Genomic DNA, 21,538 nt, shown 5'->3' with positions numbered 1-21,538 from the left:
AGCAAATTTACTGGCACGGCTCTTTTTAGATAGCAAATTTACTGGCACGGCTCTTTTTAGATAGCAAATTTACTGGCGCGGCTCTTTTTAGATAGCAAATTTATTAGTTCTGTCTGCTATTGTATTCTAGAACTTTATTGACGTCACCGGTATCTACACAATCGCTTATTGTGAGGTTTGATTGAACAATAAATTTATTTAGTGTATGTGATACACACGTTCATATTTGCAATTATTAACAAACACATTAGGTTTGTCGTTGTTACATTTGATATTTACCACGAGCTTTGCGGTGAAGGAAAACATCGTGAGGAAACCTGTACAAACCTGCGAAGCAATTCAATGGTGCGTGTGAAGTTCCCAATCCGCACTAGGCCCGCGTGGGAACTATGGCCCAACCCCCTTGTTCTAAGAGGGAGGCCTGTGCTCAGCAGTGCGACGTATATAGGCTGGGATGGATGGATGGACATTAGGTTGATCTTTTACCAAGATTATAAAAAAAAACAAACGTAAAAAAAAATTATAACAAAAATTTAACCGACTACAAAAAAACCATGAAAATATTTTTCTACCACTCTGAAGTCGGTGCCTCAGCACGAGCCAGCAGGAGTGGACCTATAGTCTTCTACTTCACTTACATACCTACTGATATTTTAGACTTCAATCAATCCTGCTGTCTCGTTCACGCTTTTTAGTGTAAATAATCTAAAATACAATAGTTTAATGTCAAATGATCGACACTTTTTACGAAAGATTGCTTTTTCTGATGCAGAGACGTTCATTATTGAGGAGTCCTGGTGCTTCGCTTCACCACCCGTTCCATTTTACCATATGCATTACGACGAGCATAAATTGCTTAGCAACTGTGTTAAAGTAATTGAAATTCAACCCGTGAAGTACGTCTTGTTATTGAGTAGTAGCTCTGTTGGTCAAATGCGGTCTTCATCATCAGTTCCACTTCACCAAATTATGATTTTCAAGAGCAAATGCACGAGTTACTGCTAAATATATCCAAATTACCATAGGTGTCCCTACAATAATATTTTTTTAATAATGTAACTCTTTATTTGAAGAGTTCCCTCAATTTCCTTAAGATCCGATCATCAGATCCTAATTTAGGCCCTAATTGAAGGCATTCCTAAACGAACGCAAAAAAAAATTCTAATCGGTTCATAAATGACGGAGTTCTGAGGTAACAAACATAAAATACAACAGAATAGTAACCTCCTCCTTTTTTTTAAGTCTGTTAAAAAATAAGCCAATTTCTTTTGGGATACAAAAACGTGTGATATGTAGACTAGATATGTATCTCAAAAGGTGCTAAGTTAAGCACTTACTGTTCACGGTCAAATCATTTTCACTGAAAACATTTATAAATTCACTGCTAAAAATGGCTTGACCGTTTCATATTTCTAATACAGACATTCTGCATGAACGTATAGGTCACGTAAAACACGCTAGAAACTAAAACGGTTCATGTAAATAAACCCACTGTAGTGAAGCTCTTGTTTTCTTGTTGTCTGACACATTGTTAAAAAAAAACACGGGACAATTCACGCCAATTGACCTAGTCCCAAAGTAAGCTTAGCAAAGCTCGTGTTATGGGTACTAAGCAACGGATAAATATAATTATATAGATAGATACATACGTAAATACATATTAAACACCCAAGACCCGAGAACAAACATTCGTATTTTTCATACAAATATCTGCCCCGACACGGGAATCGAACCCGGGACCTCAACCTTCGTAGTCAGGTTTTCTAACCACTAGGCCATCTGGTCGTCATTGTTGAGTTAGTTATTGTCGTTGTTGTTTTAGAAGAAAATAAAATGAAGAGTTCCAATATGTATACAACATATCGTTTCACAATATTTCTTGCAATGAATTACGTGAAAGCTCTTTAGCAATAAAATGCACTGAAGCACCTAATTCTGGGTCTTTCCAAATACATACTAGACGTCGTTCTCGGCCATATATCGTCGCCATCAATTTCTCGTTATACCTCCGCAGCCGATATCGTACATGTGACGATGCAATTCAGATCGTTACAGGCGAACAATTAGGAACCCTGTCAAACGCAGCACATTGATCATTTGCTGCTGACTCATCGACTTACTTTGCCTATTGTGTACTAATAATTACGCACAGGTACGAGCTCTTGCTAATACTGACGTAACACGTTCGTAAAAAAAGATAAAAATGAACTTGATCGATGAGTATGCTTAAAAATAAAGAAGCAAGAATAGCTTCCTCCTATCCCATCATATTATTGATTGGCTTCTATCCTAGCGGATAGGAGCCAATTATTTCCACGAGAGAACTTGGGTTGGTAAAGTTTAAATCAAGACCATTACTACTGACCGGATAGCCTGTTATTATTGCCTGCCGGATAGTGGTTAGGAAACCTGACTACGATGCTTGAGGTCCCCGATTCGATCCTCGGTCAGGGCAGATATTTGTTTCTTCTCGAATCATGGATGTTTGGATAATATGTATATATTTAAGCATGTATCTGTATGTTTAAGAATGTTATCCGTTGCATAGTACAAAAAATTATATTAGCTTTGCTTTCTTTGGGACTAGTTCAATTTGGTGTCAAGTGTTCATGATCATCGAGCTAGGTACAAAGGATGATAGAAAAAAATATATAAACAAAAATGCATAGGAAATGCCAAAGATAGGGTAATTATGTAGATGAAGTAAAGAATTACTGACAATTATTTTTATCCGAATAAATTCAAAGACTTCTGCGCGTAAAAGCAAAACAAACAAAAGTTTATTCCCGACGTCACCCTTCTACCCGCCATTAATGTGGCTATTCGATTCGGGCGCTATCACAGCAGTCCGCATACATAAAAGTCAGTAAGATCGCCCCTTTGTGCCACAAAGTAGCCAGTACAGCGAAATCCAGCCACTCGAGACCTGCACTCACAATACATCAGATAATAGAACAATAGTACATGATAATTGATAACGAAGTAATTCCGATAGTCAGCTTTATCTGTCACAGAATTATTAACTATATTCGAAACCTTTCGCTGCCGAATGACATTTAATTTAATCAAGCCGTCCTCGCAGGACTCATCAATCATCGTCTGACCATTATCAACCGTGGCGTGCTACTTCCTTCCCGATAGTGTATTCTGCTGTAGCGGTAGATATGTTGCACCATGGCTTCTGATTGCGGCCATGACCTTCAAGAAAGCTGTTACTGCCGGTGCCGACGACACACAGTCTGCGCCCTTCCACGAACCCCCACAACAATGCATGCGCGCTTACTCAACGTAGCATTGTGTTGTATCTCATTAACGCACTTGTTTTCTAAATTCAGAGCCGTTTCTGACGAAATTTACATCTTAATTACCCCGCCTTTGAATTTTTTTTTCTTCATCAGGGCTAACCATAGCCTCAATTTTAGTATTCTGATGCGGTAAAAAACCTTATTTAAATTACTTTTTGAGGTAACTTTTAATACTTGAAAAGTTAAAGAGTTTATTAATATGCATTACCTAAATAACTTTGTTTTCGTAAACTCGTTAAGTCGCGGGTTAGGCGTAAATGAGCTCTGCCATCGGATGATTCGCGGAGGTTTTTATTTAATCCCGCGAAGGAGAATCGATTGCCGTTCTAATTTATTCGCGTCGCTCAGCATGCGCCTGACGTCAGCTTTAACGAATTACTGGAGTTTTCTTGGAACTGAGAACTCGTTAACTCTCAGCGTTTATCGCGGGGCGTGCCCAACTAACTCATAAAGGAATTGATCCGATTTAATTTATCACTAGCAAGTCGGCGCAGCGCAGCTAGCAAAAACTTGCATGCAAACTTTATCTTCATCATGATTAGTTTCTTGCAGAAGGAATGATCATAAATTTTCTAAAGTTTTCTTTGCTTGATGACTGAATGTTAACGCTAAAACGTAGGCTTAGATTTACATTTAAATGTGACTACGTGTATTATCAAGTACGAGCACGTTTGCAAAGTGCGAAAGAACAAAACAAGAAAAAGTAGCAAAATACAGGCAGCAGGCGGGCGGGCATTACGCAACAATCGCGCAAAACACTCTTTGACGGGACTATGTTCTTTCCAAATACACGTGTTACATGAAAATGATTGTATCGAAGGGGCGCATTCTCTTTGCCCCTATAAACAACTTTATTACGCCGCTTAGGCTTTTGGCGGCGACGGAGCACGTGGCAAATAGGATTTTGTACTTTGCATAATGCCCCTCCCACCCCTTAACACTGATGTAAGAAGTACTTGTACGTGGCCCGTGGCATTTATTGTGTCTAACTTAATTTACTTCCATTTGCGGGGAGCCAAGCCTCGCATTATGCGCCGGTTCGAGTCTACTAATTACAATTGTAGCAATTAAGTTTGACTCGGTGGTACGTTAATATTTGATTAAGTACCTGTAAAATATAGCTGCGGTGTTTGGCGGTGTGACATTATCGTCTAAGTACTTTTTTTGAAGTTGGATGCAATTTGTTGAATATTACTTGAGTTTGATTAATGCAAAAGACATTTCGCGACGAAGGTTGAATTTTATGTAATTCATGATATGGCAATAGCGTGACAAATAGCTCTTGAAGACAGTTGGTGTAGGTAGATACAAAAATCCAAGCACAAATAGTTTCGTAAATCGTTTTGTAAGTATTATTTATGGAACATGGCCTGGACTGATTTTTGGTGCTTTGGTGTATACTTGTATTATTATTATATTGTTTTGGCCATCATGATCCTTATTTTTAAAGCCTGGGATGCAAAGATGTGCAAATAGGAGAAATGTTTGTGCTTGTATATAAATATATAATTTGCTAATGACAATGTTAACACGACGGCGTTCCCTAGTGGTGGAACAATATGATGATATTCACTAAACCATAAGTAGTAGAATTGTATATATACAATGTGTATTTATTGTAAATAATAACGTTACGAAGAATTTTGTATGTAGCCAATCGAGCTTTAACACATTTTTACAATACATAAATGAAACAGACGAATCAATTAAAAGCATCGTAATCAAATCTCATTTTTGTAGCTATCACTATTAGTTATATTACGGAATACTCATTCATTAATAACAATTAATCGGCTCTATAGCCTCTACATTTTTTAAAAACGCTTTTCTCTAAATCTAATATTGGACATATAAACTGAAAACCTATTAGTATGGTTAATGTCAATCCAATTACAAGGAAGGGTAAACAAAGACGCCATTAACCCGACCACAGACATTTAATGACGTGAAAACCTAGAACCTATTGCAAAATAATTAATCTGTTCAGTAAATCGATTAATTTATTAATTGAATAGATCAAAGAATTTTTGTTTATTTTATTTTATACTTCATTCAATTCCAAACACTGTTTATTCAATTATAAAAGCAGTAACATTTTTTTATTTTAATGTAAATAAATAATAATCGCTTATTCAATCGAGTATTAATCGATTTTTTAAATGTCAAATTTTCTACTATCTCTACGATAGTCTATGCTACTACAGATCATACACGAGTTTCATTCAAGAAATAACGTCAGATTTTGACGAAGATTTTTCTAATTAAAATTAAACATTGAATTCAAGTGAATTTTGGTGAAAAAAGTGATTAGACGTCTAGTTAAAAAACACAAATTATAGATAAATGTGCAAGTGATTCGACCCAGAAAGAATTTTGATGAAATCGGTTTGTTTACACTTTCCATAAATTGGATTGGCAAAACATATAGCTATACTAATATAATAATGTTATTCAGGCGTAACATTTCGCAACGACAACAACGTAATTTGCCAAAAAAACTTGCAAATCTGTAGTCGGTGGGGGCGTAATCAATCAAAACACAATGGGATGTTACACGAGACGTTACACTCAACGTTACTCGCAACGTTACGTGGACAGGCTGCTTCAACTATCTCGGCTCGTTTTATTGCTTGTCTGGGAACAGGGAAAAGTTAAAATTACATTTGTTACTCAACTATCCAGTGGTTGTTTATCTATTTCTTCTTGATCAACCTAATAGATGTAATTTTGAATGATAACAAAATGGATAACTCACGTCTTAAATCGAGTTTAGCTCCACATGTTTCGGGCTAATCCGTAACCGTTCTCCTGGGAGCAACGCGACTCGACGGCTGTTGCAACACGCACACTGCGCGCCACCTCCCTGCACGTGAGACAAAAAAAAAATGATTGAGTGTAAAATGAGTGACTCATGGTAATTTCATGTTCAAAAATAACTAACTAACTAACTAATAATTTACACGTTACAACGTGTAAATTTGACCTCTACCTTACAAAGTTCATATGTAAATTTGACGTAAGTTATCTTCAAAATTTACAAGTCGAATTTCGTGATTGGTTTTTTTTGAGTCTTTTTGTATTTTTTGTTTCAACTCCAAATTTGTTACTTTTACGGGTATCCCGTAAAACCATTTCGAAAATACAAACTGAGACATGGATGCACAGAAAAACCAGAAAAAGAGACCAGCACTGGGAATCGTACCCAGGTCCTCAGCAATCCGTGCTGCGTGCTATAACCCCTACACCACTTGTGGACAAAAAGAGACCAGCACCGGGAATCGAACCCAAGTCCTCAGCAATCCGTGCTGCGTGCCCCTACCCAACCCCTACACCACTGCTGGACTGGAATTGCTCAGGTTGCTTATTTCTACTATGCTACTTAAGCAGCAGCACTAGCGACATATGTTTCGTCGAGAGACGTCAACTTCTTTCGGAACTAACCGCTCACCCAGACAAGAGATGTCGCTCCTTTAAGCAATCAAATTATGATTGTTTTTTTTTCGAGTCTTTTGTATTTTTGTTTCAACTCCAAATTCAGCAGTGGTGTAGGGGTTTATAGCACGCAGCACGGATTGCTGAGGACCTGGGTTCGATTCCCAGTGCTGGTCTCTTTTTAGGGTTCCGGAGCCAAAATGGCAAAAACGGAACCCTTATAGTTTCGCCATGTCTGTCTGTCTGTCTGTCTGCCCGTCCATCCGCGGCTTTGCTCAGGGACTATCAATGCTAGGACGCTGTAATTTTGTACAAGTATATATGTAAATTATGCCGACAAAATGGTACAATAAAAAATTCAAAAAAAAAATTTAAGGTATCTCCCATAGACGTAAAGTGGGGGTGATTTTCTTTTCTCATCCAACCCTATAGTGTGGGGTATCGTTGGATAAGTCTTTTAAACCAATTAGGGGTTTGCTCAGACGATTCAGTGATTTGTTTGCGAAATATTCAACTTTAAAGTGCAAATTTTCATTAAAATCGAGCGTCCTCCTCCCCCTCTAAAATCTAAACCGGAGGGTGGAATTTTTTTTAAAAATTCAGTATGGTAGTAAGTATATCAAACTTTCAAGAAAAACTATAACGGCTAAGTCTGCTTGGGAATTGTTAGTAGCTTATGAGTAAATGGCAGCCTAAGGTATAAAATATACCTAAACTTGGAAGATTCCGTATAACATACGAAATCCTTAGAAAAATATTACTTAATTTTTTTCGTAATGGCTACGGAACCCTATTTTGGGCGTGGGTTTTCTGGTTTTTCTGTGCATCCATGTCTCAGTTGGTATTTCCGATAAGTCGAATTTTATCTATTTCTAATAACTACATTGACTTGAAAGGTCAGAGCAAATAATATTTATTTTACATAGCAGGAAGGCTACGCGCTACGCTTTTTCGTAGACGCTCTACGTAACTTCTACGCTGTCTACATTACACAAGCTTCTTACCAAAGCATACATTAACACTTTTCTATTTTACTTACGTATACCAAAATACTGTTATTGCACACAAACCTTAATTGAACTGGTTTTTTTAACATCTACATTACTCGTATTATATCTCTTATTCATGTTTATAATAAAAACAGGCACCAACCAAAAACAATTGACCTTAACTATGACTATGAGAGTATTTAAAGAGTGATGGGTATCCATATACTCAATGTCAATGTTGTGGGGTAAAAAATTTAAGGGTTCAAGAGTTAATCGCCTATTTTGGCGGGTGTCCTTGCGTCGTTTGTTTTATACACAATGTTCAAGGATCATAACGTTTGATGCACGAGGGTCAGCCGTTTCCTTTTCTTCTCGCATTGTTGTTTTTCCGCTTAAAAAGGTCGTGGTATTTAAATGGCCATTGGAATAATCTATCTACTTGCTTTCTTGAATGTTTACATTCGAGCCTACTTAATTTAAATATTGTTCTTAACGTTAAATTAATTTTAATGCAACGGTTTATAATGTACAGTAAGGGTTTATGTAAATATGAATGTTTGTTATACTTTTGAATGAAAAATAATGCCGAGATTTAAATATCTGGCTGTAAAACCGGTTGGAGTCCGCAACTAGACGTTGCACGAATTGATTGCATAAAAATGAATTATTTATTTATATATTTTATTTTTTATTTCATTAAATTTACACAATATTACAGTAATTTACAGTTACAGTTTTGAAAAGGATTACATTTCAATGATGAGAACTGTGTTCAAGAAGTATCTATGCAATGTAACAAACGTGTGCATATCAGTATCGTGAGAATTTAAAAGTTACAACATTGGGTCTGGAAGAATACACAAACTTATAGCAGTAGGTACAGAAATATCAGTATTAAAAAGTTATATCATTATATTAAGGTGTGACCAAACCGCTGCTTAAAGAACGGTGACGGCACGGAATCGCAGTGACGCTCCGTATGCCCACCGTTTTTATCGCATGCTCTCCACACCGCTGCTTAAAATACGGAATCGCAGTAACGTGCCGTAAACGTCAGGACTTTAGCGAACAAAAATCTTGTCGTTTACGGCCCGTCACTGCGATTCCGCACCGTTTGCGTATTTTAAGCAGCGGTGTGGAAAGCATGCAAAAAAACGGTGCGCATACGATGCGTCACTGCGATTCCTTACCGTCACCGTTTTTTAAGCAACGGTTTGGTCGCAACTTTATATCATCAGCTTTCGTCGGCTTTTTTCGTCAATCGTCAATGCGTTTTTTCTGTTATACATAGTTTTTTTTCACTGGGGGCAGCGATGTATTAAAACGCCTTAAGCCCAGTTGAGACCTACAAAAAATCGTGTATGTTAAATTAAATTGCAGCGCTCAATGGACCACTACAAACTTATTGGCTTTACGGCTCGCAATGTTATGTGTTATCGTGCAACTTGCACGATTTCTCTTGCAGATCTATAACTGGCTTTAGCTATATGTATTCCTCTTAGAATGAATGCTGCAGCTACAGACTACAGTGACATTAAACTAGACAGTTCTGACAAAACATCATCCTCGTTAGATCGTTTTGGTCTCCAAGCTCAATAAATCAAGCAGGGCGGTGCCGAAACTGACAGATTTGTCACTGTCGCCGTGAGTAAATGAAAAGACTCGGATAAGAAGGGCTCGGGGAAAGTAATGGATTTCATAACTCTCCAGAAAACTGTACTTTCCGTTACCCATTGGAACTTATCTGATGACTCGGAAGGGAAATTTGTTTGAACAAGTAAAAGTGAGATTTCAGATGCCGATGGCGGCAGTTGGTTTACGGTTTCGATATAATTTTAACGTCATTATTAGGAGTAACTTTAGCTGTAGCTTAAAAAGGACTGGCCATGTACAGCGTGTATTTTTGATACTACCTCAAACTTTACGGGTAGTTAGTGAAAACCCTAACAATCTCATTTTATTATGTTTTAGTAAAAAAATTAGTCTTATTATTTTCTTTACAAAATCAATTAGCACGCAATGTATCACTACGTGATACTACTTTGTTTTTATTAAAAACGTGTCGCATTTGTTGACGTGACAGCTGTCACAGAACGCTTCTCTCTCATATCAAATTATTGTACGCATTGCTGCTCGAAAATATTTCAAAAATAGTATAGGAGGTAGTTTATTCTAAACTAACATTTTGTTTTGATATCGGTTCACAGCACTTAAATCTTCGTCTGGTTACAGTTTGAGGTAGTGTCAAAAATACACGCTGTAGGTATTTCTTGCAATTAGCGAATTTCCCATAAGAATATAAACATTTTTCTCTTGAGAGGCCGGTTTATACTACCTCCTAGTCCCTACCCTTACAAAGAAGGCTTGCTTTTCTTTCTTGAAAGGTCTGGAATGCATCCATAACCTTACAAATGTAATGAGTGTAAGTACATTAGGTGGCGGTGATAGTTTAGCTTAAAATCGGGTGACTACCCTGCTCGTTTACCTCTTAGTTTTAAAACCAGCCAATTATAGTTTTCCTTGAAAGTTTGATATACTTACTACCAACCTGATTTTTTAAAAAAAATTCCACTCACCGGTTTAGATTTTAGAGGGGGGGGGGGACGCTCGATTTTAATGAAAATTTGCACTTTAAAGTTGAATATTTCGAAAACAAATCGCTGAATCGAAAAATTTTAGCAAACCCCTAATGGTTTTAAAAGACGATACCCCACACTATAGGATTGAATGAGAAAAAAAAACACCCCCATTTTACGTCTATGGGAGGTACCCTAACCAAAAAATTTTTTTACTTTTTTATTGTACCATTTTGTCGGCATACTTTACATATATATCCGTGCAAAATTACAGCTTTCTAGCATTGATAGTCCCTGAGCAAAGCCGCGGACGGACGGACAGACAGACAGACAGACATGGCGAAACAAAAAGGGCTCCGCTTTTGCCATTTTGGCTCCGGAGCCCTAATAAAAAAAATATAAAAACTAAAAATCATCGTTTTATTGATAGAAACTGAAATCAAAGTTCTAATAAATAGCAAAAACTTTAAGGTTTCCTAATAATCAAATTTCATGCGATGCTAACATTACAAAATTGCCTAATATGCGATAAAACTAACATCAGGCTAACCTCGCGTTAGAAAGTTATAATCAACATTGTTCTCGGAGCTAATTAGAACCGTCTATTAATTACGTGGTTTGTTATCGGCTCAGCCGGGACTCCGGGATCCCGGGATCCCAGGTCATTAATCTTCCGGGATCCTTGATTGATAGCAGTCCCGTGTGGCGCCTCGAATTGCGACATTCTTCTCTGCATGTGACGGGCCCGTATGAGCGCTAATAGTTTAGCCGATTGAGCGAAGGAAAAACGTTCCCTGGGCGCAAAGTGAATTGCTGCTGGCGTTCTGTAGGACATTTGTCTGCTTTGCGTGCGTTCCACATATTTAGCCAATATTATCTATGTATTTTACAAGCTTTTATTTAGTTTCACCTGTCCCGTTGTCTGTTTGTCTGTAATCAAATCTTTGGGTGACAATACAAGTTGAGTCACCAAAAACTACAGTCAGCAAAAAAAGCTTGTATTAATTTTTTTGTCCTAAAACTTATTTAACATGCAATCGCGTTCTTTGAATTGGCCGACGATGGCCAAATAATTATAACAAGTACCTGTTCTATCTAAGAGCACTTTAACTACATCGGTCTAGTAGCGGAAAAACCTTGCACGCAGGCAACGCGGCAAAATTATCTTAACAGACGAATTTAAATGTAAGTATCATAAATACTCTATCTAACTTGACTATAACGACTGCTCAATGTAGCGAAAAACCTTTGCATGTCAGGCTAAAATTCAATCGTGAAACAATATTATAGAATGATCTAATAACTACTATAGTATGAACTAATATTTTTAACCGACTTCAAAAAAGGAGGAGGTTATCAATTCGGTTGTGTTTTTTTTTTATGTTTGTTACCTCTGAACTACGTCATTTATGAACCGATTTGAATTTTTTTTTTTGCGTTCGCCTTTGTAGGCGATGTCTACAATTAGGTCCCATATACACCAAATCAGGATCTGGTGATTGGATCTTAAGGAAATCGAGGAAATTCTTTAAATGTTGTAGGGACACCTATAGTAAATTGGATATATTTAGTAGTAACTCGTGCATTTGCTCTTGAATATCATCATTTGGTGAAGTGGAACTGATGATGAAGAACACAGTTGACCATCGGAGTTACTACTCAATAACAAATTTTCATGGGTTGAATTTTAATTACTTTGACACAGTGGCTAAGCAATTTATGCTTCTCGTAATGCATATGGTAAAACGGGTGGTGAAGCACCAGGACTCCTCAATAATGAACGTCTCTGCATCGAAAAACGTTTCGTAAAAGGTGACGAGCAGATGATATTGAACTATTGTATCTTAGATTAGGTATTTACACTAAAAAGCGTGAAAAAAATTATAACAAAAAATTGAACGGACTACAAAAACCCATGAAAATAATTTTCTACCAGTCTGAAGTCGGTGCCTCAGCACGAGCCTGCAGGAGTGATTTAATCTCAATATAAAGTCATCATCCCAGCCTATATACGTCCCACTGCTCGGCACAGGCCTCCTCTCAGAACATGAGGGCCAATATAAAGTGCTAATAGAAAATTATTTTCATGGGTTTTTGTAGTCGTTAAATTTTTTGTTATAGTTTTTTCTTTCATATAAACGGTTAGAACGTTTTTCAACCCCCAACTACCAACCAACTTTAACCAATTTTGACCAATTTTTAACCGACTTCAAAAAGGGAGGAGGTTCTATATTCCGATGTTTGTATTTTTTTTATGTATGTTCACCGATTACTCAGTCAATTGTTGACTGATTTTCAAAATAATTTTTTTAATCAAAAGGGTATTCTTCTGAGGTAGTCCCATTGTCACCAAGTCAAGATCTGATGATGGGATCCTAGGGAAATCGAGGGCAAACCTCAATTTTATAGGCACAACTATGGCGATTTTTGCATTTTTAGCATTAAGATGAGCATTTACATTCAGAAAGTATCATTTGGAACCTGGACCTGATGAAGAAGACCGTGATGACCAATGGAACTCATCAAAGCTAAGTAATGCTCGCTCGTCTATAAACGATCATGATTAATATACCTAGATAAGCGACTAAGAAGAAGCTTTAAGTTAATGATTCTTTCGAACTGATATGATGCTGAAGCCAGAAGGTAGGCAACGGAACTCTGTTATAAAACAAAGCAACTAAGTCGTGTTTGGCCTTAATAGAATCGTTGTGAGATGTAACTTTGGCTACGAATCACTAAAAAGTGAGAAAAAAAGAAAATTTTTAACAAAAAAGTAAAACCGACTCCAAAAAAATAAAAAATAGGGTTCCGTATCTCAAAAGAAAAAAAACTGAACCCTTATGTATCACTTTGTTGTCCGTCTGTCTGTCAAGACCCTTTTTCTCAGGAACGCGTGGAGGTCTCAAGCTGAAATTCATATTAGATACCTACTCAGGTCTACTGTCCCTTGGAGCTGTGAAAAAATCAAACTTTGCCAACGCAATCAAAAGATACAGCCGTTTATACTGCAAATTTTCGACACTCGCAAGGGAATCAAAACCTTCAGGGTACTTCCCGTGAACTCAGAATCTTGAAATTTGGTACGAAGCAACCTTTTAAAAGCACAGATAAAGGAAAAATTGAGAAAAGCATACATTTTTATTTACACCAAATAATAAAAATATTTGTACGGAACCCTCGGTGCGCGAGTCCGACTCGCACTTGGCCGGTTTTTTATTATTTTCGACGAAAAAAATATTTTTTTTTTTTCGTCAAAAATAATTCCGTTACTAAAACATTTATATTTTTTTACAAAAAGCCATAACTACCTACACCAGTCCTTTTTCCTACAATTCCCCGTAAGTAAGTTGACGTTTTCGAAGTTAGCCTCTAACTAGCCTCAAACGAGTTCCGCGAAGGTTTCCGCGCAATAACTTCCTGTTGATATCTGAAAACGTTTACTACGACGCTACTATTATTAACTTTACAAATAAAAACTTACTTGGTGCACATTGTGTCCAGTAGGAATGCCCTTTGTACCAGGGCTTGTTAACGTTACCAAATTCACATTATAAGTAACGTTACGTAACGGTAAAATCATCAAAATACTTTGTACCGGTATTAAATTATCTTTATTCAATTTTAAATGTTAAACAGTTACCTTTTACTTACAACGACTATTGTACTCAGTTCCTATCACAAAGTATTGCAACTTTAGGTCAACATTTGAAAACGGTAAAGTTGACTGCACTGACAAGATATTTATCATAACAAACAACTACCCTAGAAGAAGATGACTTTTTTAATTAAATTAGAGTCATAATATGAAAGTATGTTGAATACCTAAATCAAACGCTTTTGTAGTTATCGCAAAATAACATACAATAAAACTACTTTAAACTTTCCACGCGTAACCTATCAAAACCATTTCAGGTGAATACGTGAAACAAGTGAAAAGCAACGTGAACATAAAGTTAGTCGGGCCGGGTCGTAGTATAGCGGATCAGTGGGGCCCTCATGTGCACGGGGCGATCACGGCCCATGGAGCACAATTCGTTTGATCTCGCCGGCTGTTCACTAAGCGCTATTTATGGCCCGGCCCACCAAGGACACACGGCTGTGATGACGCGATTTACTTGGCATACGTACGAATGCATTGAAGACCCTTTGCGTAGGTAATGACTAATTTTGGAGCGTGCGTGACATAAATTTGCCTGGTAGCTTTTGGTCAAGGTCGGAACTAAAGACGTTATGTTTCACCATATTCATGATGCCAAACCAAAACTTACTTCGAGTCGTCAAGTCTTTGCTATTTTTATATGACCCGATCCATCAAGGACACACGGCTGTAATGATGCGATTTACTTGGCATGCGTACGAATGCATTGAAGACGCTTTGCGTAGATAATGACTAACTTTGGAGCGTGATGTAAATTAGCCTGGTCGGTTTTGATCAAGATTGGAACTAAGGCATTTTTCAACACAAAAAGGTACTAAGCCAAAGCTTACTACGGGCCGCCAAGCTTACGTTATTTATGGCCTGGACCACCAAGGAGACATAGCTGTGATGACGCAATGTACTTGGCATACGTGTGAATGCATTGAAGACCCTTTGCGTAGGTATTGACTAATTTTGGAGCGTGACGTAAATTTGCCTGGTGGGTTTTGGTCAAGATCTGAACTAAAGAAGTTGTGTTTTAACACAATCAAGGTACAAAGTTAAGGTTTACTTCATGTAGTCAAACCAATTACACGGCTGTGATGACGTGATTTACTTGGCACACGTGCAAAAAGTACCCCCATATAATGGCAGTAACCACACCATTACAATGAAGGACCTTGACGCAGGGAGTGACTAATTTTGAAGCATGACTTAAATTATCCTGGCATGTTATGGTCAAGCTTAGAACTAATAACGTTGTGTTCCAACACAACCAAGATGCAAGGCTTGATTGAGTCGCCGAGCCTTGTTCAATTAGTTAGAATTAGGTGAAATGTACTATGTTTTCAATACTTAATCAAAGAAAAAAGTATTAAATTTCCATGCCCGAATTCGCTATTCAATAGACTGGAAAACATTTTTTTTCATAACGGAGAAGTAGAAAAACTTCACTAATGAAATTTCTTTAAATGTAAATATGTGTATAAATTGCTTGTCAGCTTTCCATCGCGGAACCCATATCTATAACTACGTTCACCATTGTAAAACCAACCGATAAGTAGAGCAATCTGGTTGAGTTACATGAAAATTTTAATGTACTTATCCGTTTCGAACGCTCAAACTTTTTTCATTCCCGCATAAAACCACCGGCTCCGCCGAAGGTACGGATTGTTAAAAGTGTAACGACCCAGAACACGCTGCAACGTCACGAAAACAATCCATTTGAGCGACACATTTCATCTTAAACTTGATTGATTGAAACACTAAAAATGTTTAATTTGTTCGAAGTTCTGAGTCTCTGATTATACTTTAAATTATTTTAGAATAGCACTAGTTTTTTATCATTGCGTAAAGGAATTTGCGGGAAATAAACCCTTGTGCAAGATCCGTCCGTGGTAGCGATTAGCGATCCACCGCCCTCATCTTACTCGCTAATTCTGCCGCCAAGCAGCAGTGTTTGTGCTCTTTTGTTCCAAAATTCAAAATTCAAATGATTTATTCAGTAAATAGGCCGCAATGGGCACTTTTACACGTCATTTTTTAAACTACCAGCGCTTTCGAAAAGACCATCATTGCCAAGAAGAATGCGCCGCTAGAAACTTGTCAGAAAGTCATTTTTTCATAACAAAAACTCTTTCACTCTTCCGGTGTGAAGAGCAAAACAACGTTGTAGTTGCGACACTAGAGGGATTCTGTCTTAGTCCTGTAAACTACGCATATGCAATCTTCCGGTATTGCCCATAGTAGTAATTGGTGGTGTTTACCTACTTACCATTTAGGTGAACCACTCGGTCGTTTTCTACCATGTCATAAAAATCTTTGTAAACAGTGTAATACTCATTTTACTTTTTCGTTTGTTTCAGAGCGTGGCCAGAAGTCGCTGCAGGCAAAACAAATATGCCAACGAAATATGTGCCAGAAATTCGGATACGCAAATACAATGTCTGCCAAGAACGTAATCTCGAAATGGCTGCGGGCGACACAAGGAAAACATAAACACCTACCATGGTCCTAGCTAGCAAATAATTATTGGAAAAATATGAATGTCACCGTACCGGAAATACTGGTGGCTAGAGGCCAACTGGAGGTATCGCTGAGAGGGCCGGAGTACGCGTTGGTCGCGGCCGTCTTCAACGCGGGGCTCGAGTTCAATGCCAGTCTCGACAACGCCACAGAATTCAACTCCACTTCTGACTCCGCCGAACACTGGAACGACTACATCAAGTTGCTCCAAGACCGAGCACTCCTTGTCACCTTCCTCCTCCTTTTCTCCCTCACCACAGTGTTCGGCAACATGCTCGTCATACTCGCAGTAGTACGAGAACGATACTTGCACACTTCAACCAACTATTTCGTTACATCGCTCGCGGTAGCAGACTGCTTGGTCGGCTTAGTTGTAATGCCATTCTCGGCAATGTATGAAGTGCTAGAACACACCTGGTTCTTTGGAGTCGATTGGTGTGACGTGTGGCGGTCATTAGACGTTTTATTCAGCACGGCGTCTATACTCAACCTGTGTGTGATCTCACTAGACCGCTATTGGGCGATCACCGACCCTATCACATATCCAATGAGAATGAGCGGACGGAAGGCCGCTTTCCTTATAGCGGCCGTTTGGGTGTGTTCCGGGGCAATATCCTTTCCCGCGATCGCGTGGTGGCGCGCAGTGCGATTAGAGGAAGTGCCGGATTACAAGTGTCCATTCACGGAAAACTTAGGTTATATCATATTCTCATCGACAATATCCTTTTATTTGCCACTATTCGTGATGGTGTTCACTTATTATCGCATATATCGTGCGGCGACTATTCAGACGCGGTCGTTGAAGATCGGCACTAAGTCGATAATGCGGCCGAGTGGTGAGTTGGAGTTGACGCTGCGAATCCACCGCGGCGGCACGATGCGCCAGCGCAGCGACGCGTGCCACGGCGCCTGCACGCCCGAAGAAGCGGACCAGGAGCCGCTGACAGCGCTGCAGAACAACGGCATGTCGCGCTCGTCCACGCGACTCACCAACGTCACGACCCACGGCAAACACTTGCCCAAAAACTTTTCTTTATCACGCAAGTTGGCCAAGTTTGCGAAAGAGAAGAAGGCAGCAAAGACACTGGGTATAGTGATGGGTGTGTTCATAGTGTGCTGGCTTCCGTTTTTTGTGGTGAACCTTTTGTCGGGGATCTGTTCGGCGTGCATCGCGCACGAAGAGATCGTCAACGTCATCGTGACGTGGCTGGGCTGGGTTAATTCCTCTATGAATCCGGTCATCTACGCCTGCTGGAGTAGAGATTTTAGAAGGTAAGTTCAAAACGGTCAACTTATTTTAACACTCTAGAGATGTTCAATCCCATAAAAGCGAAGCGATTATATTCAGGAAGCGTGTAGCGGAGACATGCAGAATCAATGGACCACATATTATATAACAAAAAGAGCAGGAAGACATGTTGGTTTTAATTAAGTAATGTGTGTGGTATATTCTACACATCACACGGTACTTTTCTTCTTACTTAAAGTAGGTAACTTTAGACATTATTATTAGATGTTATCTTTAATTAAAAATCACATAGTAAGATCGACACAGAGTAGGAACCATCGTAATTTTCCTCCAGATTGACACAAAGAATCGTAAGGAAATACATTAGGAAGTCGCTGTTACAATTTTCCTCTTTATTAGTGTTGGGGAATTTCCTTCGATAGCGAGAGAGAAATGAAGACACTCACCGAAGTTTCAGGAACGCTGCTCCTGGGGGCCCCCGGTGTTTGGTCGTCCACAGGCGTTATATCAAGCCTTGAGTACACTGATTTCTTGTTTGTGCTAGATTTTTGAGAATTTTTGGAATTTGATTTTTGAGCGGAGCGGTGACGCTGCACGCACACGGCGGTAAGGCGGTTTTCGAAGAGAGTTAAAATTTGATGTTGGCAGCACTGTCTTAGAGATGCTGCGTTTCGTTGTTCCTTTTTAAAAGCGTTTGGTTCGTATCTACATTCAAACTCGCTATCGATTCAGCTGAATTAAATTAGTTGGAAACAAATGACCATCTTGTGCTAGCTAGACGGTAAATATATAGAAATACGGAACATGCCGCCGACCATAAAATAATGCTTATTTTATTAAGAAACTATGCTAACTTAATACTATAACATGCAATGAAATAGTAACGGAAAGCCTACTCAAGAGGCAATGGGCAGACCTTAACGACTGGCCGCCGGGTAACGGTATTACCGATGCGTACAGTGACGACGCGTGTAAAACCATCTTCGCCCGGGTGCAGCTGCTGCACGCGTGCTAGACGCCACTGCAACGGCGGTAGCGTGTTGTCGATCAACACGACCACAGAACCCTCGCGGAGGGGTGTACGAGTCTCGTCGTGCAACCATTTACTTCGCTGTTGTAGCTGGTGGAGATACTCTACACTCCAGCGTTTCCAAAAATGTTGGACAGCTTGCTGAATAACCTGCCATCTGGCGAGGCGGTTAGGATTATCGTGAGAAAAGTCAAATTCTGGAAGTGCGTTTAAGGGTTGCCCGATGAGGAAATGTCCGGGTGTGAGCGGTAACGGATCTGAGGGATCGTTACTTAAACTACTTAGCGGTCGCGAATTGAGAACTGCTTCGATTTGGCAAAGTAGTGTGTTAAATTCGTCCTGTGTAAGTGTTAGTGTACCGATGACACGATGTAAGTGCGTTTTTAGGGAACGCACGGCCGATTCATACAGACCCCCGAAATGACTTGCATAGGGGGGATTGAAATGCCAAGTGATGGCCAAGTCAGTTAGCTGATTATTGATTAAAGTTTCGTTAGCTTCGTTATGGAGAAAAGAGTAAAGTTCCGATAGATAGCGGTCACATCCGACGAAATTACGACCGTTGTCAGAATAAATGTCTGAACAGAGCCCTCGACGAGAAATGAATCGGCGTAACGCGTTTAGAAATGAATCGGTTGACAGGTCAGGAACGAGTTCCAAGTGAATAGCCTTCGTTGACATGCAAACGAAGACGCATACATAAGATTTAAATATCTTAGCATTTTTAAATCTGCTAGATTTAAGATTAAAGTGCCCGGCGAAATCTATGCCTACATGTAAAAATGGACGCAGAGAACGGACTCTGGCGGCCGGCAGATGAGCCATCGGCGGCTGCGGCGCAACCGGTCGCGCGCGGAAGCAGCGCACACAGCGGCGCGTGCGCATACGAACTGCGTCACGTGCGCATAAGATCCAGTAGGTCTGTGCAAGCAAATATTGTAAAGTTTGAGGACCGACATGCAGATGTGTCGTATGGTAAAAATCTATCAGTAAGTTGGTAAAATGATGTCGTTTTGGTAAAATAATTTGATGCCTAGCGTCGTATGAAACGTTAGCACGATTTATTCTGCCGCCGACCCTGAGCAGTCCGGCATCATCTATGAAAGGTTTAAGTTTTTGAAGACGTTTAGTACATCTGTCGTCGTCCTGAAGACGCGAGATGTCGGCTGAAAACTGCTCCGATTGAACTATCAAAATTATTCGATTGAGAGCCTGCTTGGTCTCTGGAATGGTAATAAACTTAGTCGAGTAAGATTGCGTTTTTCGACATTTATGATAAAATCGAAAGATTAATGCTACGACGCGCAACATTTTAGGCAATGAAGAAAACCTTTCAAGAAACTCGAGATTAGAGTCACTCGTATGAGTGACGAGAGTGTGTTTACGACGTTCTTCGTCAGTATGACAATTGATGTGAGACATCGGCCATTCTGGCTGCGGCTTAGTGAGCCAGGAGGGTCCATGAAACCATTGTTGAAGGTCCAAACGTGAAGGAAGAACCCCTCGGGACGCGGGGTCCGCGGGTTGTCAGCAGATCGCACGTGATGCCATTGTGCGGCAGGCACGTTGCTTGTAGTTTCCGCGATACGGTTACAAACATAAGTTCGCCACTTGTCGGGGAAGAACGAAGCCAAGCAAGTGTGATTGATGAATCGCACCAAGCAAATACTTGATTAAATGATAAGACATTGCTGTAAGCAGTGTTTACCTTTTTAATGAGCTTGGATAAAAGCAGAGCACCGCACAGTTCCAGGCGTGGAACCGATAGGCGTTTCAAAGGCGCAACCTTTGTCTTGCTAAGAAGAAGATGGGAAGTAATGATACCGTCCGAGTCAGTAACACGAATATATACGCAGGCAGAATACGCCTTCTCGGAGGCATCCGAAAAACCATGAAGTTGCACGTCATGAACGCTTGGAAGTACATGACGAGGTAATGAAATATTTTGAAGCAACGGAAGTTCATCAAGAAATTGATACCACATATCACAGACACCCTGAGGAGGAGCTTCGTCCCATCCCGTACCTGACACCCACAGGAGTTGAATTAAATGCTTGACATACAAAGTAATGGGACTAAGAAAACCCAAAGGATCGTAAATCTTTGCGATTTCGGCAAGCATGATACGTTTTGTACATCTACGCGTAGGTATGTCCGTCTTATAAGTAAAAGTATCCGATTTCGGATTCCATTTGAGTCCTAGTACTTTTACTGAAGGGTCAGTGTCAAGTGCGGAAAGTATTAAGGAGTCGTCTTGATGATCGTTATTGTTTAATACGTGAGATAAAAATTCAGAGCTATTGCTAGTCCATTTGCGAAGTTCGAACGTTCCCGCCTTGCAAATAGACGTGAGCTGACGTTGAAGAACTAAGGCTTGGTCCAGTGTATCAGCACCGGTTACGACGTCATCGACGAAGACATTGTTGAGAAGCACTTGCGATGCAAGTGGAAACTTGGCTGCTTCGTCAATCGCTAATTGACGAAGTGTCCGTAAGGCCAGAAATGGCGCCGAGGCAACGCCAAAAGTCACCGTGCACAGGCGGTATTCCTGTACAGGATCAAGAGGAGAGAATCGCCAAAGGATTCGTTGAAAATCGCGATGTTCCTTGCAGACATTGATGAAGCGATACATCATTTTGATGTCAGCTGTAAAAACGATTTTATGAAGCCGATATTTTAAAAGAACTTCGGAAATGTCTTGATGAAGCTTCTGTCCTGTAAGGAGATTGTCATTTAGTGAACGACCCGAAGATGTCTTACATGAAGCATCATACACCACACGTAGCTGTGTAGT

At 39.5% G+C, this 21,538-nt stretch overlaps 1 protein-coding gene across 3 annotated transcripts in view; it reads left to right on the top strand.

The window, feature by feature from the left end:
* Positions 1 to 21,538, top strand: part of LOC141438917 (dopamine receptor 2-like) — a 158,587-nt gene that overhangs the window by 94,537 nt on the left and 42,512 nt on the right. For all 3 annotated transcript variants that reach the window (XR_012452531.1, XM_074102981.1, XM_074102980.1), the window contains exon 2: positions 16,306 to 17,737. Coding sequence is in view for 2 of the 3 variants with exons in the window: in XM_074102981.1 (XP_073959082.1) it covers positions 16,482 to 17,737 (1,256 nt within the window). In the remaining variant the exon portion in view is untranslated. The remainder of the gene's footprint in view (positions 1 to 16,305; positions 17,738 to 21,538) is intronic.

The sequence above is a fragment of the Choristoneura fumiferana genome, chromosome 20, assembly GCF_025370935.1.
Source record: "Choristoneura fumiferana chromosome 20, NRCan_CFum_1, whole genome shotgun sequence".
NCBI classification, from domain to species: Eukaryota; Metazoa; Arthropoda; class Insecta; order Lepidoptera; family Tortricidae; genus Choristoneura; species Choristoneura fumiferana.
Note: the sequence above shows the minus strand (reverse complement) of the source record. Positions and strands in the feature narration are given on the sequence as shown.